At 35.6% G+C, this 17441-nt stretch overlaps 1 protein-coding gene across 1 annotated transcript in view; it reads right to left on the reverse strand.

The window, feature by feature from the left end:
- LOC103084799 (lys-63-specific deubiquitinase BRCC36-like) overlaps positions 1-17107 on the reverse strand; it is a 25419-nt gene extending 8312 nt beyond the window's left edge. The window contains exon 1 of the mRNA XM_007461678.1: positions 17016-17107. Within this exon, the coding sequence (XP_007461740.1) occupies positions 17016-17107 (92 nt within the window). The remainder of the gene's footprint in view (positions 1-17015) is intronic.
- Between the last annotated feature and the right edge of the window lie 334 nt (positions 17108-17441).

Here is a 17441-nt window from a genome sequence, read left to right on the forward strand (position 1 = left end):
TTGGCAGGCGGACTCTCAACCACTGCGCCACCAGGGAAGCCCTCCCCAGATCTTTTTGGCTATTAAGGTTCTTTTGCCCTTTCATAAAATTTTAGAATCTAGTCCCTCAAAAAATTCTGCTGGGAATTTGATTGCTATTAAATCTGTAGATTTGGGGAGAGTTGACATATTTGCTACTCTGACCTAATCCACGAACATGACATGTCTCTCCATTTATTTATTTTTTATTTCTTATTTATTTTATTTTACATTTTTGCGTGCACCGGCCCTTCATTGCTGCGCGTGGCCTTTCTCTAGTTGCGACAAGCAGGGGCTATGCTTTGCTGCCGTGCACGGGCTTCTCATTGCAGTGGCTTCTCTTGCTGCGGAGCACGGGCTCTAGGCGTGAGGGCTTCAGTAGTTGTGGCTCACAGGCTCTAGAGTGCAGGCTCAGTAGTTGTGGCGCACGGGCTTAGTTGCTCTGTGGCATGAGGGATCTTCCTGGACCAGGGCTCAAACCCGTGTCCCCTGCATTGGCAGGCGGATTCTTAACCACTGCACCATCAGGGAAGCCCCTCTCCATTTATTTAGATCTCTAATTTTATTCATGAGTTCTGAATTATTCAACATACAAATCCTGTATGTGTTCCTTCTATTTGCACACAACATGACTGTCTATATGAGGTTAGCAAGGTCATAAAGTACAAGATTAACACAGACACACAAATCAGTTCTGTTTCTATATTCCAGCAACGAACATTTGTAAATGAAAGCTTTTTAAAAATGCCACTCAAAATAGCTCCCCACAAAATGAAGTTGTTTCCACATCTTGGCTATTGTGAATAATGCTGTAATAAACATGGGTGTGCAAATCCTGTTCTCAATTCTGTTGGATATACGTAGAGATTGCTGGATCATATGGTAATTTTAGTTTTAATTTTCTGAGGAACCTCCATATTGTTTTCCATACAGACTACACCATTTTACATTCCCAGGGCACAAGGGTTCCAACTTCTTCACATGCTCACCAAACATTTGTTCTTTTCTGTGTTTTTGATAATGGCCATCCTAGTGGGTGTGAATTGATATCTCACTGTGGTTTTGATTTGCATATTTTTAATGATTAGTGATGTTGAGCATCTTCTCATGTTTGCTGGCCATTTGTGTATCTTCTTTGGAGAAATGTCTGCTAAAGTCCTTTGCCCATTTTTAAATTGGGTTATTTTGTTGTTGAGTTGTAGGAATTCTCTTTATATTCTGGCTATTAACCCCTTATCAGATATATAATGGGCAAATATTTTCTCCCATGATGTAGGCTGCCTTTTCACTCTGTTAATTATTTCCTTTGATGATCAAAAAGTTTTTAAGTTTAATGTAGTGCATTTGTCTATTTTTGCTTTTGTTGCCTGTGCTTTTGGTGTAATATCCGAGAAGTCATTGCCAAATTCGATCTCATGAGCTTTTCCATTTTCTTCTGTGACTTTTATAGTTTTAGGTCTTACATTTAGGTTTTTATTCCACTTTGAGTTAGTTTTTGTATATTGTGTAAGGTAAGGGCCCAACTTTATTCTTTTGCATGTGACTGTCCAGTTTTCCCAGCATCATTTATTGAAGAGAATGTCCTTTCCCCATCAATTGTTTTGGAACCTTGGTCAAAGATCATTTGACAACATACGTGAGAGTTTAATTTGGGACTCATTCTGCTCCACTGGTTTTAATGTCCGTTTTTATGCTAGTACCACACTGTTTTGATTACTGTGGCTTTTTAGTAAGTTTTGAAATGAGGAAGTGTGAGAATTCCAATTTTGTCCTTCTTATTTGAAATTGTTTTGGCTATTCAGGGTCCCTTGAGATTCCACATGAATTTTAGGATAGATTTTTCTATTTCTGTAGACAAACAAAACACAACACTGTTGGGATTTTGATATGGACTGCATTAATTCTGTAAATTGCTTTGAGTAGTATTGACATCTTAACAATATTAAGCTATTCAGTCCATGTACATGGGACTTTGCAGTTTTCATTGTACAAGTCTTTCACTTTTTGGTTAGGCTTATTCCTAAGTATTTTATTCATTTTGATGCTATTGTAAATGGATTGTCCTCTTAATTTCCTTTTTGGATTGTTCATTGTTAGTGTGTACAAACACAACTGATTTTTTGGCACTGATTTAGTATCCTGCAACTTTGCTGAATTCATTCGCTCCAGTAGTTTTTTTAGTGGTGGGGCTTTCTATGTATAAGATTATGTCATCTGTAAACAGAGATAATTTTACTTCCTCCTTTCCAATTTGGATACTTTTTATTTCTTTTTCTTGCCTAATTGCTTCCAGTTCCATGTTGAATGCCCATTTTTAAACTGAGTTGCTTGTCTTTTTATTGTTTAGCATAAGAGTTCTTTACATATTCTGGATGCTATACCATAATCAATTGGGAGAAGCCACAATGGGGGCTTCTGGAAGGATAGTTAGTTTCATTTCTTGATATGTGTTGCAGTTTCATAGACACATTTCACTTTGTGAAAATTCATGGAGGTGGTGATCTGTGTTGAGGTTGTGTGGGTATGTTTATGAAAGCTGATTGAGCTGGACACATAATTAGTGTGCTCTTCTGTATGTGTGTTATACTTCAACTGAAAAGCTAAAATCAACAAACCAAACTAAGGGAATGAAGAAGCTCTAGAGTTTGCTGGAACTCACAGGTCAGAATACTAGTTTTGAAGTCTATAGCTGAAGGAATATTCAACAATTATTTATTGAGCATCAGGGATACAGTGATAAAAGGGAAGCATTTGTTTCAAGAATCTTACAATGTTAATAGAGAGATAAAATATTAAAATATACTGTTACAAGTATTATGACAAAGGAAATATAGGATTCTATTTAGTTCTCAGAAGTACTAACTGGGTTGGTATTGGAGGTTGAGGGGTATCAGAGAAGAATTCCTAAAGTTGAGCTTAGTCTTCAAAAACGAGTGTTAGCCAGGCAATGGCTGGAGAAACAGGCCAACTATGAAAGGCTTCAGGTTTGTTTTCTGTTTCTTTTCTGAGGATGTTATGGAGCAGGACCATTTCGGAAAAGCTACAGTATAGATACCAGATAGAAGGGAAGGAAGACAGGAACACAATGGATGGGTGAAATGGAAACCAAAACTAAACGACTTTTTTAAAAATAATGAAAGTGAAAAGACTGCTACTATCCTAGCATCTGTGAAATATAAAGCAGAGATCAGCAGAAATTCATAGCCTTAAGCACTTATATCAATAAAAATGAAAGACAAAAAATATATTAAATAAATTCCAAACTCCAAATGCTAAGATAAAGCACAAGAAAATAACCAAAATAAAACATAAGGAAGGAAATAATGAAAGATAAAATAAAAATTAATGAGGGTGGGAGTAGGAAATATACAAAATACGAAATGACTAGGGGGAGATAACTGTGGAAATAGAAGAGATTTAAAATACCATAAGAGACTCCCTGGCAGATAGATCTCTATGCAAATAAATTTGAAAACGAGACAAAATGGATAATTTCTTAAGAAAATACAGTTTACCAAAATTGACCTCATTAGGGAAAAGAGCATAAATAGATCAATTACCATAAAAGAAACAGAGGAATACATCAAGGAACTATCCCCCACCCCCCAAATAAAAGGCCCTATTGCTTTCATAGAGGAATTGTCAAAGAATACATTGCCCCCAATGTTACATACATTGTACCAGAGCCTAGAAAATGAAAGAAAACTTCAAACAACTCTTATGAATCAAGTATAATATGGAAACCTAAACCTGATAAAAACAATACAAAAAAATTCCAAAAAGTTATCACTTATGACTGTTGATGCAAAAGTACTAAATAAAATATTAGCAAAAATAGCCCAATATCATATTAAGAAAACCCAGTAGGATGTTTTTCCAGGAAGGCAAGCTTGGTTCAATAGTCGGAAATCTATTAATATAATACATCATATTAATAGATCTAAAGAAAAAATTACGTTCATAGGTCCTGAAAAATTAACAAAATTCAACAGTCATTCCTGATTAAACACAGAACAAAAGAGGTAATTATGGATTTATGGATATTTTCTTAATAGGAAAAAGTATGTATACCTTAGTCCTGAATACAATCTTACTTAATAGTGAAATGCTACAGGAATTTCTCAAGGATCAGAAACAAAGTTAAGACTGCCTACTATTTTCCACTGTTACTTAAATATAAAGGAGATACTAAGCAATGCACTTACACATAAGAAATCAATTAGAGGCACAGGAGCTGGAGAAATAAAACTATTTCTATTTATGGATAAGACATAATATTTATCTGGAAAGTGCTAGAGAATCAAAGGTAAAATTAATGCAAGGAATAAAATCATTCTGGAAGGTAAAAACGTTAATACAGATATAATAGCCTTCAAATATACAAACAATAAAAAGAGTCACAATGGAAAAAACAAACCCATTCAAAATGCAAACAAAGAATCCCATGTGCAGCAAAGTTTGAGAACCACTGTGTTAGAACACACAACCTCCTTCCCTGTCAGGCCTTCCAACATGCTGTTTCCTCTGCCTGGGGTTTCCCCCTATTTTTACTTGACTAATTTCTACTCACCCCTCAGAAGCCAGCTTAAGAATGCTTTCTTCAGCAAAGACTTCCCTGATTACCTTACAGCACTTATCACAGCTGCAACGAATTAATTGTGTAATTAACTTTTAAATTTATTTTCCCCTATTCTTTTTTCCAGCTTTTTTGAGATATAACTGACATACAAACTGTGTAAGTTGAAGGTGTACAACGTGTTGATTTGATACTTACATATAGCAAAATGATTGCTACCATAGTAATAGCTAAGACTCCATCAGGTCACATAATTTCCACTTCTTTTTTTGTGGTCAGAACATTAAAGATCTTTCTTTTGTAAGTCCTGACACTCAGGCCTCATCCTTTACCCCATTATAAAAATCACCATCTCTGGAGGAGGGACCCACACAGAATAATTTCACTGCCCTAAAAATTCTCTAAGCTCTGCTATTCATCCCTCCCTCCTGTCAAACCCCTGGGAACCACTGATCCTTTTACTGTCTTTCCTTTTACAGCATGTCATTTTGTTGGAATCATACACTAGATAGCCTTTTCAGATTGGCTAGGTATAGTTTTTAAACTGCTTAAGTGATTCCAATATTCAGCCAAGTTTGAGAATGAATGGTCTAACTCACGTTTCTTCCTCCACATCTTCCAATCTACTCAGGTCAAACCTTCCCTAACTTTTGGTGACAAAATATTCCCTAGAGTTGCAGAAGTAAAGCTTATTAGCCATTCTTTGGAAAGAAAAAATAAGGTCAGGTACATGAGTTTTCTAACAGTAAAAGAAAGCTTCTGATTAGCAAAGTGCTTTCTGGCTACATGTGAAACATCAAAGAGACTTGTAGTTCCATTACTCCCTAAGTCACAGACTTTCAAGGGGGAGAAGGTGAGAACTCTGCTAGCTCTAACAAGCTAGTTTGTTTACTTTCCTGTGACACTCATTTATATGGCTTATCCTTTCAAAATTGTGAGACAGGTTTTAGAGAAATTATGTCATAAAAAGATGGCTATTGTAAACATTCAGTTGATTCAAACATTATATTAGTTATATAAATGATTTGATAATGAGCTTGCTCTGCTTTCTGCAAGATAATTTTTATTCAAATTTATAAAATTCTTTCATTGTGAATATGATGTTAAAGGACCAGTCACATTATTCTCTTCCCATTTGTACAGAATTTTAAGAAATGAAGTGATTTTGAATTTTAAAAAAGGAAGGTAAAATAGGAATAAACCTAAACAAAACATGCACAAAATCTATATGAGAAAAACTTAACACTTTCTTGAAAGACACAAAAGTAGACTACAGCAAATGGAAAGACATCCAGTGTTCTTAAAAGGGATGATGCAAACATCATAAAGATTAATTATAACTAAATTTAACACAATCACAATACCAAAAAGTTTTTGCTGGAGCTAGCCAAGTTGACAGTAAAGTTCACATGGAAAACTAAACATGTAAGAATAGGGAAACACAGAGAAAGAAAACCTAATGAGGACTGGCTGTAGCAGACAATAAAACATACAATAATTATGTGCCGGTACATGAATAGATAGCCAGACAGAATAGAAAGTCTAGAAATTGATCTAAACAAATAGGGAATTATTGAATGTGATAAAAGGAAGCATCTAAAATAACTGGGGTAAAGAATAGCTTTTTAGTAAGCGGTTTTGGGACAGGTGGATAGCCATTTAGAAAGATGTAAAATCAGATCCACATCTCACGATACACAAAATAAACTCTAAACTATATAGTTCTGACTTTTGACTTTTAGAACCATGTTGATATTTCACATACCCCAAAGGGAAAAAAATGTATGGGTTTAAAAAATTCTAAAATGGAAAATAACCAGGAAAAAGCCCTCTCTTTCAAAAGAATAATAATAACCACAGGGAAGTGGTGGAGGGCAAAAAGACAAAACTCAAGTAACTTTTGAACACATCTGAGTATGTACTCTCAGGAAGAAGACAAAAAGAACTTCAAACAAATTTCGATCTTCAGTTAGTAGGTTAGTACTCAGTTCAGGCTGTTACAACAAAAATACCAGAGACTGGGTGGCTTCAACAACAGGATCTTATTTCTCATAGTCCTGGAGGCTAGGAAGTGCAAGATCAAGGTGTCAGCTGATTTGGTTTTTGGTAAAGGCACTCCTTCTGGTTTGCAGATACCTTTTTGCTGTGTCCACACATGGTGGAGAGAGTGATCATCTCTCGTGTCTCTTCTTAAAAGGGCAGTAATCCCATTCATGAGGGCTCCACCCTCATGACCTAATTATCTTCCAAATGCTCCACCTCCAAATACCATCACATTATGGATTAGGGCTTCTACAACATATGAATTTTGGGGTAGGTGAGGGGCCACAGACATTGAGTCCACAGCAGTTTGTATAGGTTAGCAATTCTGAAACTACTTTCCTTATATTCTAGGATTGAGCAATAAGTTAACATATTATGGATAGCAGGAACAAAGTTTCTCTAGGTCAGAGAAGAGAGTTGTAAGTATGGAAAGGGAGAATGCTAGAATGAACACTAAGATGTGGGAAAGGATTGGAGTTATTGGTTTGAACTCATGGGGTGTGTGTGTGTGTGTGTGTGTATGAATATGCACACGTACATACTTCTTTCTAGCTCTATCTACTGAGAGAGTCTAGAAGCAATGACACTCTAAGAGTAATGAGTATACTTAGCACCCAGACCTTGGTTTCTAAATAGCATTGTTAACTTAAAAGAATCACAGTACAGGCTAAGATGGAGGGATGGGGACCAGACTTACCCCCTCTTGAAACAACTAAAAAAGTGTAAAAAGAAGAATAAAAAAGTGAAACAATGACTCACAAGACCTTGGAAAACAGGCAGTGAAGGACAGTGAAACCTGGGAGATGAGAAGCAAGATAAGTCTCAGCTTACTACATGAAGAAAGTTTCCAGGCTGCAGCAAAGGAAGGGGAACCCCATCTAGAGCTTGAAGGTCTCCTTGAGTTGAGAAGATAGAGCTGAGGTTCTGGGAGAGCCAAGGAGGCTTGAATTTGCAGGGCAAAGGACTGTGGAGGAGAAAGCAGCAAAGAGAATTCCAGAGATCTTTAGAGGGTCACCTTCAAGTGTTCAGTTGAGTAGTGATCAGGGCACATATGTGAGGAAACTACATAAGGCCAGGGAAACAATAACCCAGAAGGATTAAAGGGAACTGTCCTCAAAGTATATCCAGGGCCAGTAATACTGCCTGTCCCCAAAAGCCTTAATGGGAAATCTCATAATTCAGAAGACAACAGAGTACTAAAAAGGGTCTAGCCTCAGGAGTAGAGAAAATGAACCTTACATTAAAGACTGCATTATTTTTGCCTAATAAAGCTTAAAAGCAAGACCCAAAAGGATCAAACTATTTCTTTTAACAGTATCTCAAAGCAAAGCTCAAGAATATTTTTAGGAATATAAATATATCTAACACCCAATAAGGTAAAATTCAAAATGTCTGCATTCAATCAAAAGTTGCCAGGCACGCAAAGCAGCAGAAAAATCCAACCCATAATGAGGAGAGTAAATCAAATGAAATTGACCCAGAAATGATGCATATCTAGCAATAGTAATTAGCAGACACATACATTAAAACAGATATTATAACTATTCTATATTTTCAAGAAGCTAGAGCAAAGATTAACATGTTAAGTCGAGACAGAAAGAAATAAAGACCCAAATCAGACTTCTGGAAATGAAAATTACAACACATGAGATAAAATGTACACTGGATAGGGTTAACAGAAAATTAAACATTACAGAAAAAAGATCAGTGAACTTGAAGACATAGCAGTTGAGACGCTACAAAATAAATCACAGATTTATTTTCTATCAAAAAAATGATTAAAAGCAACGAACCGTGAGACAATATCAAGTAGCCAAATGTATGTGTAATTGGACTATCCAAAGAAGAGGAGTAGAACAGAAAACATTTTGTAGAAATAATAGCTTAGATTTTTCTAAATTTTTCTAAATTTTTGATGAAATTTTCCTAAATTTGATGAAAAATGTAAATCCACAGGTCTAAGAAGCTCAATGAAACCCAAGCACAGGACACATGAAAACAATTACACCATGGTACACTATAATCAAATAGTTTTAAACCAGTGATAAAGAGAATCTTAAAAGAAATCAGGAATTATTAAAGAAATGCAAATCAAAACTACAATGAGGTATCACCTCACACCAGTTAGAATGGGCATCATCAAAAAATCTACAAACAGGGCTTCCCTGGTGGCACAGTGGTTAAGAATCTGCCTGCCAATGCAGGGGACACAGGTTCGTGCCCTGGTCTGGGAAGATCCCACATGCTGCGGAGCAATTAAGCCCGTGAGCCACAACTACTGAGCCTGCGCATCTGGAGCCTGTGCTCCACAATGGGAGAGGCCGTGACAGTGAGAGGCCCATGCACCGCAATGAAGAGTGGCCCCCACTCGCTGCAACTGGAGAAAGCCCTCACACAGCAACGAAGACCCAACACAGCCAAAAATAAATAAAGAAAGAAATTTTTAAAAAAATCTACAAACAATAAATGCTGGAGAGGATGTGGAGAAAAGGAAACCCTCCTGCACTGTTGGTGGGAATGTAAATTGATACAGCCACTATGGAGAACAGTATGGAGCTTCCTTAAAAAACTAAAAATAGAACTACCCTACAACCCAGCAATCCCACTACTGGGTATATACCCAGAGAAAACCATAATTCAAAAAGACACATGCACCCCAATGTTCATTGCAGCACTGTTTACAATAGCCAGGTCATGGAAGCAACCTCAATGTCCATCCACAGACGAATGGATAAAGAAGATATGGTGGTACATACATACAATGGAATATTACTCAGCCATAAAAAGGAAAGAAATTGGGTCACTTGTAGGGACGTGGATGGACCTGGAGACTGTCATACAGAGTGAAATCGGAAAGAGAGAACAAATATCGTATATTAATGAATATTTGTGGAATCTAGAAAAATGGTACTGATGAACCGGTTTCCAAGGCAGAAACAGAGACACAGATATAGAGAACAAAAGTATGGACACCAAAGGGGGAAAGGGGGGTGTGGGATGAACTGGGAGATTGGGATTAACATATATACACTAATATGTATAAAATAGATGAGATGAGCACAGGGACTCCATTGTACAGTAGAAACTAACACAACATTGTAAAACAACTATACCCCAATTAAAAAAAAAAAGAAATCAGGAAAAGAAGACAAATTAAGTAGACAGGAAAAAGGTAAAGATGATAGTCACTTTCTTGTTGGACAGTGGAGAAATATCTTTATGGTTCTGAAAGAAAAAAAAAGTCAACCTACATTCTTTACCCATCGAAAACATGTTTTAAAACTGGAATTGAAGTAAAGACGTTTTTCAGACATATAAAAGTTGAAAGAATATATTGCTAGAAGACTTGCATTATCAGAAATATTAAATGACATTCTTCAAGAAGAAAGAAAATGATGCCAGATGGAAACAAAGAAATGAAGAGCACTGGAAACTGGGTAAATACAGACATTTTTTTCTTAATTTAAGTTGCTTGGAAAGATAATCAACTATTTAAAGTAAAACTAATAACAACATACTATGGGTTTATAGCATACATACAAGTAAAATGTATGACAGTATTAGCACAAAAACCAGGAGGAGAGAAATGGAAGTACCGTGGTGCAAGGTTCTTAATACTGCATGTGAACTAGTATAATATTACTAGTGTACATATATATATATATATGTACACACACACCAGTGCTTTTCAACCAGGTGTGATTACACCCTTCAGGGAACATTTGGCACTGTCTGGAGACATTTTTGACTGTCACAACCAAGGAAGTGCTACTGGCATCTAGTGGGTGGAGGCCACAGATGTTGCTTAATATCCTACAATGCACAGGACTTCTCCTTGCCACTACAGTTGTCTGGCCTATGATGTCAATAGTGACAATGTTGAGAAACCCTACTAAAGTAATATAACAAAAGATTATCGCTAATAAACCTACAAAGGAGGTAAAATTAAATCATAAAAATCACTCAATCCAAAAGAAGGCATAAGAAAAAGGAAGAAGTGAACAGAAATTAGATGAGACAAATATAGAAAACGAATAGACAATAGAAGCAAGATGGTAGATTTTAAACCTAACCTCATTAATAATCACATTAAATGTAAAGGATCCAAATATGTCAATTAAATGGCAGAGATTGTCAGATTGGATAATTCCTAGACCCAACTATATGCTAACTACAAAAATCACACTTTAAATTTAAAGACACAAATAAGTTAAAAGTTAAAAGATACAACATGCTAACAAAACTCAAAAGAGAGTAAGTGTGGTTATACTAATATCAAAGTTAATTTCAGAGAGAAGAATATTAACAGAGATGAAGATAATTTCCTAATGATACAAAGGTTAATTCATAAAAAATACATAGGGCTTCCCTGGTGGCGCAGTGGTTGAGAGTCCACCTGCCAATGCAGGGGACACGGGTTCGTGCCCTGGTCCGGGAAGATCCCACATGCCACGGAGCATCTGGGCCCATAAGCCATGGCCACTGAGCCTGCGCATCCGGAGCCTGTGCTCCACAATGGGAGAGGCCACAACAGTGAGAGGCCCGCGTACCGAAAAAAAAATAAAAATAAAAAATACGTAACAGCCCTAAACATGTAGGCACACAGTAACAGAGCTTCAGAAGCTATAAATAAAAAACTGATAGAATCATGAGGAAAATAGACAAATCTACAATTATAGAGATGTCAACACCCTTCCTTCAAAAATTGACAGAACAGTGCACACAAATGCCAGTAAAAGTAAAGACTTGAACTACATTATAAAACATCTTGATTTATATGAGTCTCCTTATTCCTAGTCATTGATTTTTTTCAAGGTTCAGGCCAGTCATCTTGTAGAATGTGCCACATTTTTGATTTGAATATTTTATTATCACACCCAGGTGTGGCAAGAATACTACATAGGTATTGTTGTACCTAGGTTTGTTGTATACATGAAGTTTTAAAAACTCATTCTTATATAAAATTACTAGTAAAAACAAACAAAAATATAAAGCATGAGATTAAAAAAAGAAACATTCTAGCTTGGTTTAAAATAAAATTTCCACTCTCTTTTCTTTTTCCTTGTGCCTAAGAAATGAGCACAATGTTCACATTTGCACCTGTATATTTGCTGGCATTCTGTCACCTGTGTATGTGTTGTATTTTAACAACAACAACAAAAAATGTCTTAAGGGCAAAGTTTTTCTCTTCCCTTACTTTTCACAAAATGTGTATTCCAGTCTGCTAAGTTTTCTTATTACCACAGAGTAAATTATATTTAAAGAATGGGCTGGGGAGGGAAAGATCTATACTGGAAATATTTAAGGGATGAATTGGAAGGGAAAAAAATCAGTATTGAAGAGAAAAGGGCAATTACTATCTTAGGCAGCCTTCTGAGTAATTAGTGCTATACAGTCTCAGACTGCATACCAGCTGTTAAGTTGAGTAAATGTCTTCATTTTTATTGGTTTTGCCCTTTATATCTCTAAATGAGAAACAATAAAGAGATTTTGATTAACTTAAAAAAAACTTAACCTAATTGATATTTCTAAGCATACTCTACCCAACAGCAAAATACATATCCTTTTCAGGTGTACGCAGAAAAGTTACCTATATACACCACATTCTGGGTCATAAAACATTCTCAACGTATGGCATGGGTAACACAATCAATAATATTATAATAACTTTGTATGGTGACAGATGGTAACTTGACTTATCGTGGTGATTGTTTTGTAAGGTATAGAATTATTGAATCACTGTGTTGTGCACCTGGAACTAACATAGTATTGTAGGTCAATTATACTTCAATTTTAAAAATTAGGACTTCCCTGGTGGCACAGTGGTTAAGAATCCGCCTGCCAATGCAGGGGACATGGGTTCGAGCCCTGGTCCGGGAAGACCCCACATGCTGCAGAACAACTAAGCCCAGGTGCCACAACTACTGAGCCTGTGCTCTAGAGCCCGTGAGCTGCAACTACTGAGCCCACGTGCCACAACTACTGAAGCCCGCATGCCTAGAGCCCATGCTCTGCAACAACAGAGGCCACCGCAACAAAGAGTAGCCCCCACTCACTGCAACTAGAGAAAGCCTGTGTGCAGCAAGGAAGACCCAGTGTGGCCAAAAATAAGTAAAGAAATTTATATAAAAATTAAATAAACAAAATATAATTAAACAAAACGTTTTAAATAATTTTAATAGGATTCAAGTCACAAAAAGTATTTTTTCTGACCACAATGGAATTAAATTAAACATCAATAACAGAAAGATATCATGAAAATCCCAAGTATTTAGAAACTAAATAACATACTTTTAAATACTTGTGGATCAATGAGGAAGTCAAAAGAAAAATTAGAAAGTATTTTGAACTTAATAAAAATGAAAGTGTACCAAAATTTGTGGGATACAACTAAAACAGTACTTAGAGAAGGAAATTTATAGCACTCAACATTTATATGAAAAGATAGGCCTCAAATAATGGATCTCAGCTTCCATCCACCTTTGAAAAAACTAGAAAAAGAAGACTGAAGGAAGTTCAAAGTAAGCAAAAGGAAGGAAATAACACAGATCAGAGTTGACATACATGGAAAAAGAGAGAAAATGAGTGAAACCAAAGGTGATTCTTTGAGATATGCAGTAAAACTGTTACACCTCTAGCCAGACTTATCAGAAGAGACACAAATTACCAATATAGAAATGAGAAAGAAGATGCAAATTACCAACACAGGAGTCAGAGATGACATTACTATAGATTTTACATATAATAAAGGCTAAAATATTATGAACAACTTTATGCCAATATATTCAACTACTTAGATAAAATGAATAAGTACCTTAAAAGACACAAATTACCAAAGCTCACTCAAGAAGAAATAGATAACATGAATAGCCCTATATCTATTAAATAAATAAAAAGGTTCCCACAAAGAAGCCTCCAGGCCCAGAAAGCTTGAATGGTGAATTCTACCAAATACTTAAGGAAGAAAGAATATCAATTCTACCCAAACTCTCCCATTAAATTGAAAAGAAGGCTATACTATCCAACTCATTTTCTGAAGCCTGCATTTCTCTGACACCAAAGCCATAGAAAGACTTTCCAAAATTGAAAACCACAAACTAATATCCCTTGTGTATACAGATGCAAAAATTCTTAATAAATTTTTAGCAAATCAAATCCAGCAATACATAAAATGGATAATTCATCATTATTCATGGGGTTTATTCCAGGAATGCAAGGTTGGTTTAGCAATCAAAAAATCAGTGTAATTCATCAATATTAACAGACTGAAAAAGAAAAAAACTATATGATCATCTAAATAGATTTTTATAGAATAAGCATTTGATAAAATACAACATCTATAATTGATGAAATAGAAAACTCTCAGCAAACTAGGAATAGAAGGAAACTTCCTCAAACTGATGAGAGAACCTATGAAAAACCTTCAGGTAACATCATACGTAATGGTGAAAAATTGAATGATATCTCCAAAGATCAAGAACAAGCCTACTGTGACTGCTCTCACTGTCATTAAACTGTATTCAACAGCTTATTAGAGGTTCCAATGAATGTGGTAAGGTGACAAAAATAAACATAAGCATCCAGATTGGAAAGAAAGAAGTAAAACTCCCTCTATTTACAGATGATGACCTATGTAGGTAATCCAATGGACTCTTCAAAAAAAACTACTAAAATTAACAAGTGAATCTATCAAAGTTGTAGGATACAAACTCAATATATAAAAATCAAATGTATTTTTATATAGCAGCAATGAACAGTAGGAAAATGAAATTAAAACAATAGAACAGTAGGATAAACATATGAAATGTGTAGGGATAAGTCTGACAAAAGATATGCAAGACCAGTATACTGAGAACTACAAAAAATTGTTGAGAGAATTAAAGACCTAAATAAATGGAGAGATAAACCATGTTCATGGAGTGGAAGACTCAATATTTTTAAGATGTCAATTCTCCCCAAAATGATCAATAGAGTCAATATAATCCCAATAAAAAAATCCCAGCAGGCTGTTTTGGAAAACAGCCCCTGGTAATTTCTTAAAAAGTTAAATATACACCTACCATATGATTCAGCCAGTCTGTTCCTAGGTATTTCTCCAAGGGAAGAGAGAGCATATATCCAATACAAAGACTTGTACACAAATGTTCAAAGCAGCTTTATTTGTAGTAGACAAAAACTGCAAGTAACTCAAATGTCTATCAACAGGTGAATGGATAAAAAAATTGTGGTAATAATTATATCATTTAATACTACTCTGTAATAAAAATAATGATACATGCTATAACTTGGATGAATCTCAAAATAATTCTGTTGTTTGAAAGGTAACAAAGAGTACATTTTCTATATATATATATATGTATATATATACATATATATTTCTAGAAAATGCAGAGTAATCTATATTGACAGCAGGTCAGGGTTTCCTGGGGTTAGGGAAGGGATATGAAGTGGCAAGGGGGAGGAATTACAAAGGGGCACAAAGAAAATTTGAGGGGTGAAGGATATGTTCATTATCTTGATTGTGGTGATGGTGTATATAGGTGTGTATTTGTCAAAACTTATCAAATTGTATACTTTAAACATGTAGTTTATTGTATGTCAATTATACCTCAATAGAACTGTTTAAAAAAAGTAAGGGAACCAGGGATCCTTGAAGAAATGCTGAATCCAGGGCTGAATGCAGGAAAGGAGGAGATGAAGCTGAAACATCTTCTTGTGCCAGAAAATCAGGTAGTACTCAAAAAATGATGGGAGCATGTCAAGAGGACATGGGAGGGGCTTCCACTGTGTGTGCCTACTATGTGTCTCAAAGTAGCTAATGACAATAATGGGTTAGAACCTATTGGTAAAATAAGAATCCAGGTGTCCACACTAATATAAGTAAATGAATGAAAAAATAAACAAATGGGAAGAAGGAAAAGCCCTTCCCTGGAGTAGAATGTTAACTAGTAAATGTAGACGGAATGATGGAATTAGACCATTGCCTTTGATAACCATCTTAATAATAAATAATTAGGAAAGGATCATTGATGAATGCTAAAACTCCCCACAAGATACTTACTAATTTCAAAGGGAAAAATTTACAGTGGAAAACCTCATAGACACTTCCTTAAGGGCATGGTCAAAGTTGCAATCACATATGATGGGACAAATTGATATCATGTGCCTCCTAAAACAAATCACTGAGAAGAACACAACATCACTTTTGTGGTGTTATTGCCAAAGTATATAATCTCCATATAATTATGATAAAACATAAACAAATCCAAAACGAGGGACATTTTTCCAAAATAACTGGCCTGTAGTCTTCAAAAATATTAAGGTCACAAAAGACACAGGAACTGTTTCCAATCAAAGGAGACTAAAAAGTCATGACAATTATGTGCAATGTGTGAACCTGGTCTGCATCCTGGACCAGGATAAAGGTTTTTTTGTTTTGTTTTCTGTATGGTAAGGGATGTTATTCGGAAAACTGATGAAATTAGAATACCATCTATGGATCAGATACAGTATTATATGAATTTTAATTTCCTGATATTATTTTATTATTGTCATGTAAGAGAATGTCCTTGTTCTTTAGGAAATATCCACCGAAGGGACATCATTTGTGTAACTTATCCTCAAATGGTCCAGGAAAAATCATTGAGAAATATGATAAAATTCTGACATTTGGGGGATCTGGGTGAAGGGTACACAGGAATCCTTTGTACTATCCTTGCAACTTTTCTGTAAATCTGAAATTATTTCAAAACAATGTTGTAAAACATTAAGAGTATTATCTAAAAGAATCAAAACAGTAAGGACAATGTCTAAAATTGGAAAAACAGGTAATGGAAAACTCAATCAGAGTAACAAATGGAAGGAGAGGTAAAAAGAATTAAACAGAAAGTATGGCACAAAGAAAGCAGAAAAAAAAATAATGGCAGGAATACTGCCACATATACCAGCAATGATAATAAAATGAATGCATTACACTCACCTATTAATAGACAGATGTTCTGATTGTTTAAAACCAAGTAACTCAAGATCTTGCTATATTCTATTTAAGAGAGACATACCTGAAACAAAATAACTGAGGGAGGTTGAGAATAAAGGGATGGAGAAAGTTATAACAGGAAAAGGATACTAACAAGAACTACAACATGCAACAAACAGGGAGTGGCAGAAGTTGCTAGCTGTCCTAATCCAAATGTCCTTGGTAACAATGCCAATTTTTAGCAGACAGAGCGATCTGACAGGCCTCCCTGGAAGCTTAGGTGTGGCCACTTGACTAAATTCTGCCAATGAGATGAAAATTGAATTGTTTTCTGGGGCTTTCTGGGAAGGTCACTTATTAGAAATTGGCAGAGCTGGGACCAGCCCATTTTTGCCCTCCTACCTTTCCTCTTCCTTCTGGCCCTCAATGGAGATGTGCTGGCTGGAGCTCCAGAAGTCTCGTGGACCATGAGGGGACCTTAGGATGGAAACCATACACCGAGATGGTGAAGCAGAAGATAGGAGCCTGGGTCCCTGATAGTATCGCAGAGCCCTTGAATACCTATCTCCAGACTTCTTCTACCCAAGAAAAAAATCTTTCTTCTTTAAACTAATTTTATTTATTATTTTTTTCCCAATATATGTAGTTGAACCTAGTCCAAACAGGAATAGTAACATGCTTTACAAAGAAAGAATTCAAGGCATGTATAAATATATGCATAAATAAATGGGACAAAGAGGGCTACTTCATATTTTATGAAGGAAAAATATACCAGGACAATATAAAAGTTATGGACCTTTATACATTCTTTATGCACTAACAGTACAG

The sequence above is a fragment of the Lipotes vexillifer genome, unplaced genomic scaffold, assembly GCF_000442215.2.
Source record: "Lipotes vexillifer unplaced genomic scaffold, Lipotes_vexillifer_v1.1 scaffold1912, whole genome shotgun sequence".
Lineage (NCBI taxonomy): Eukaryota > Metazoa > Chordata > Mammalia > Artiodactyla > Lipotidae > Lipotes > Lipotes vexillifer.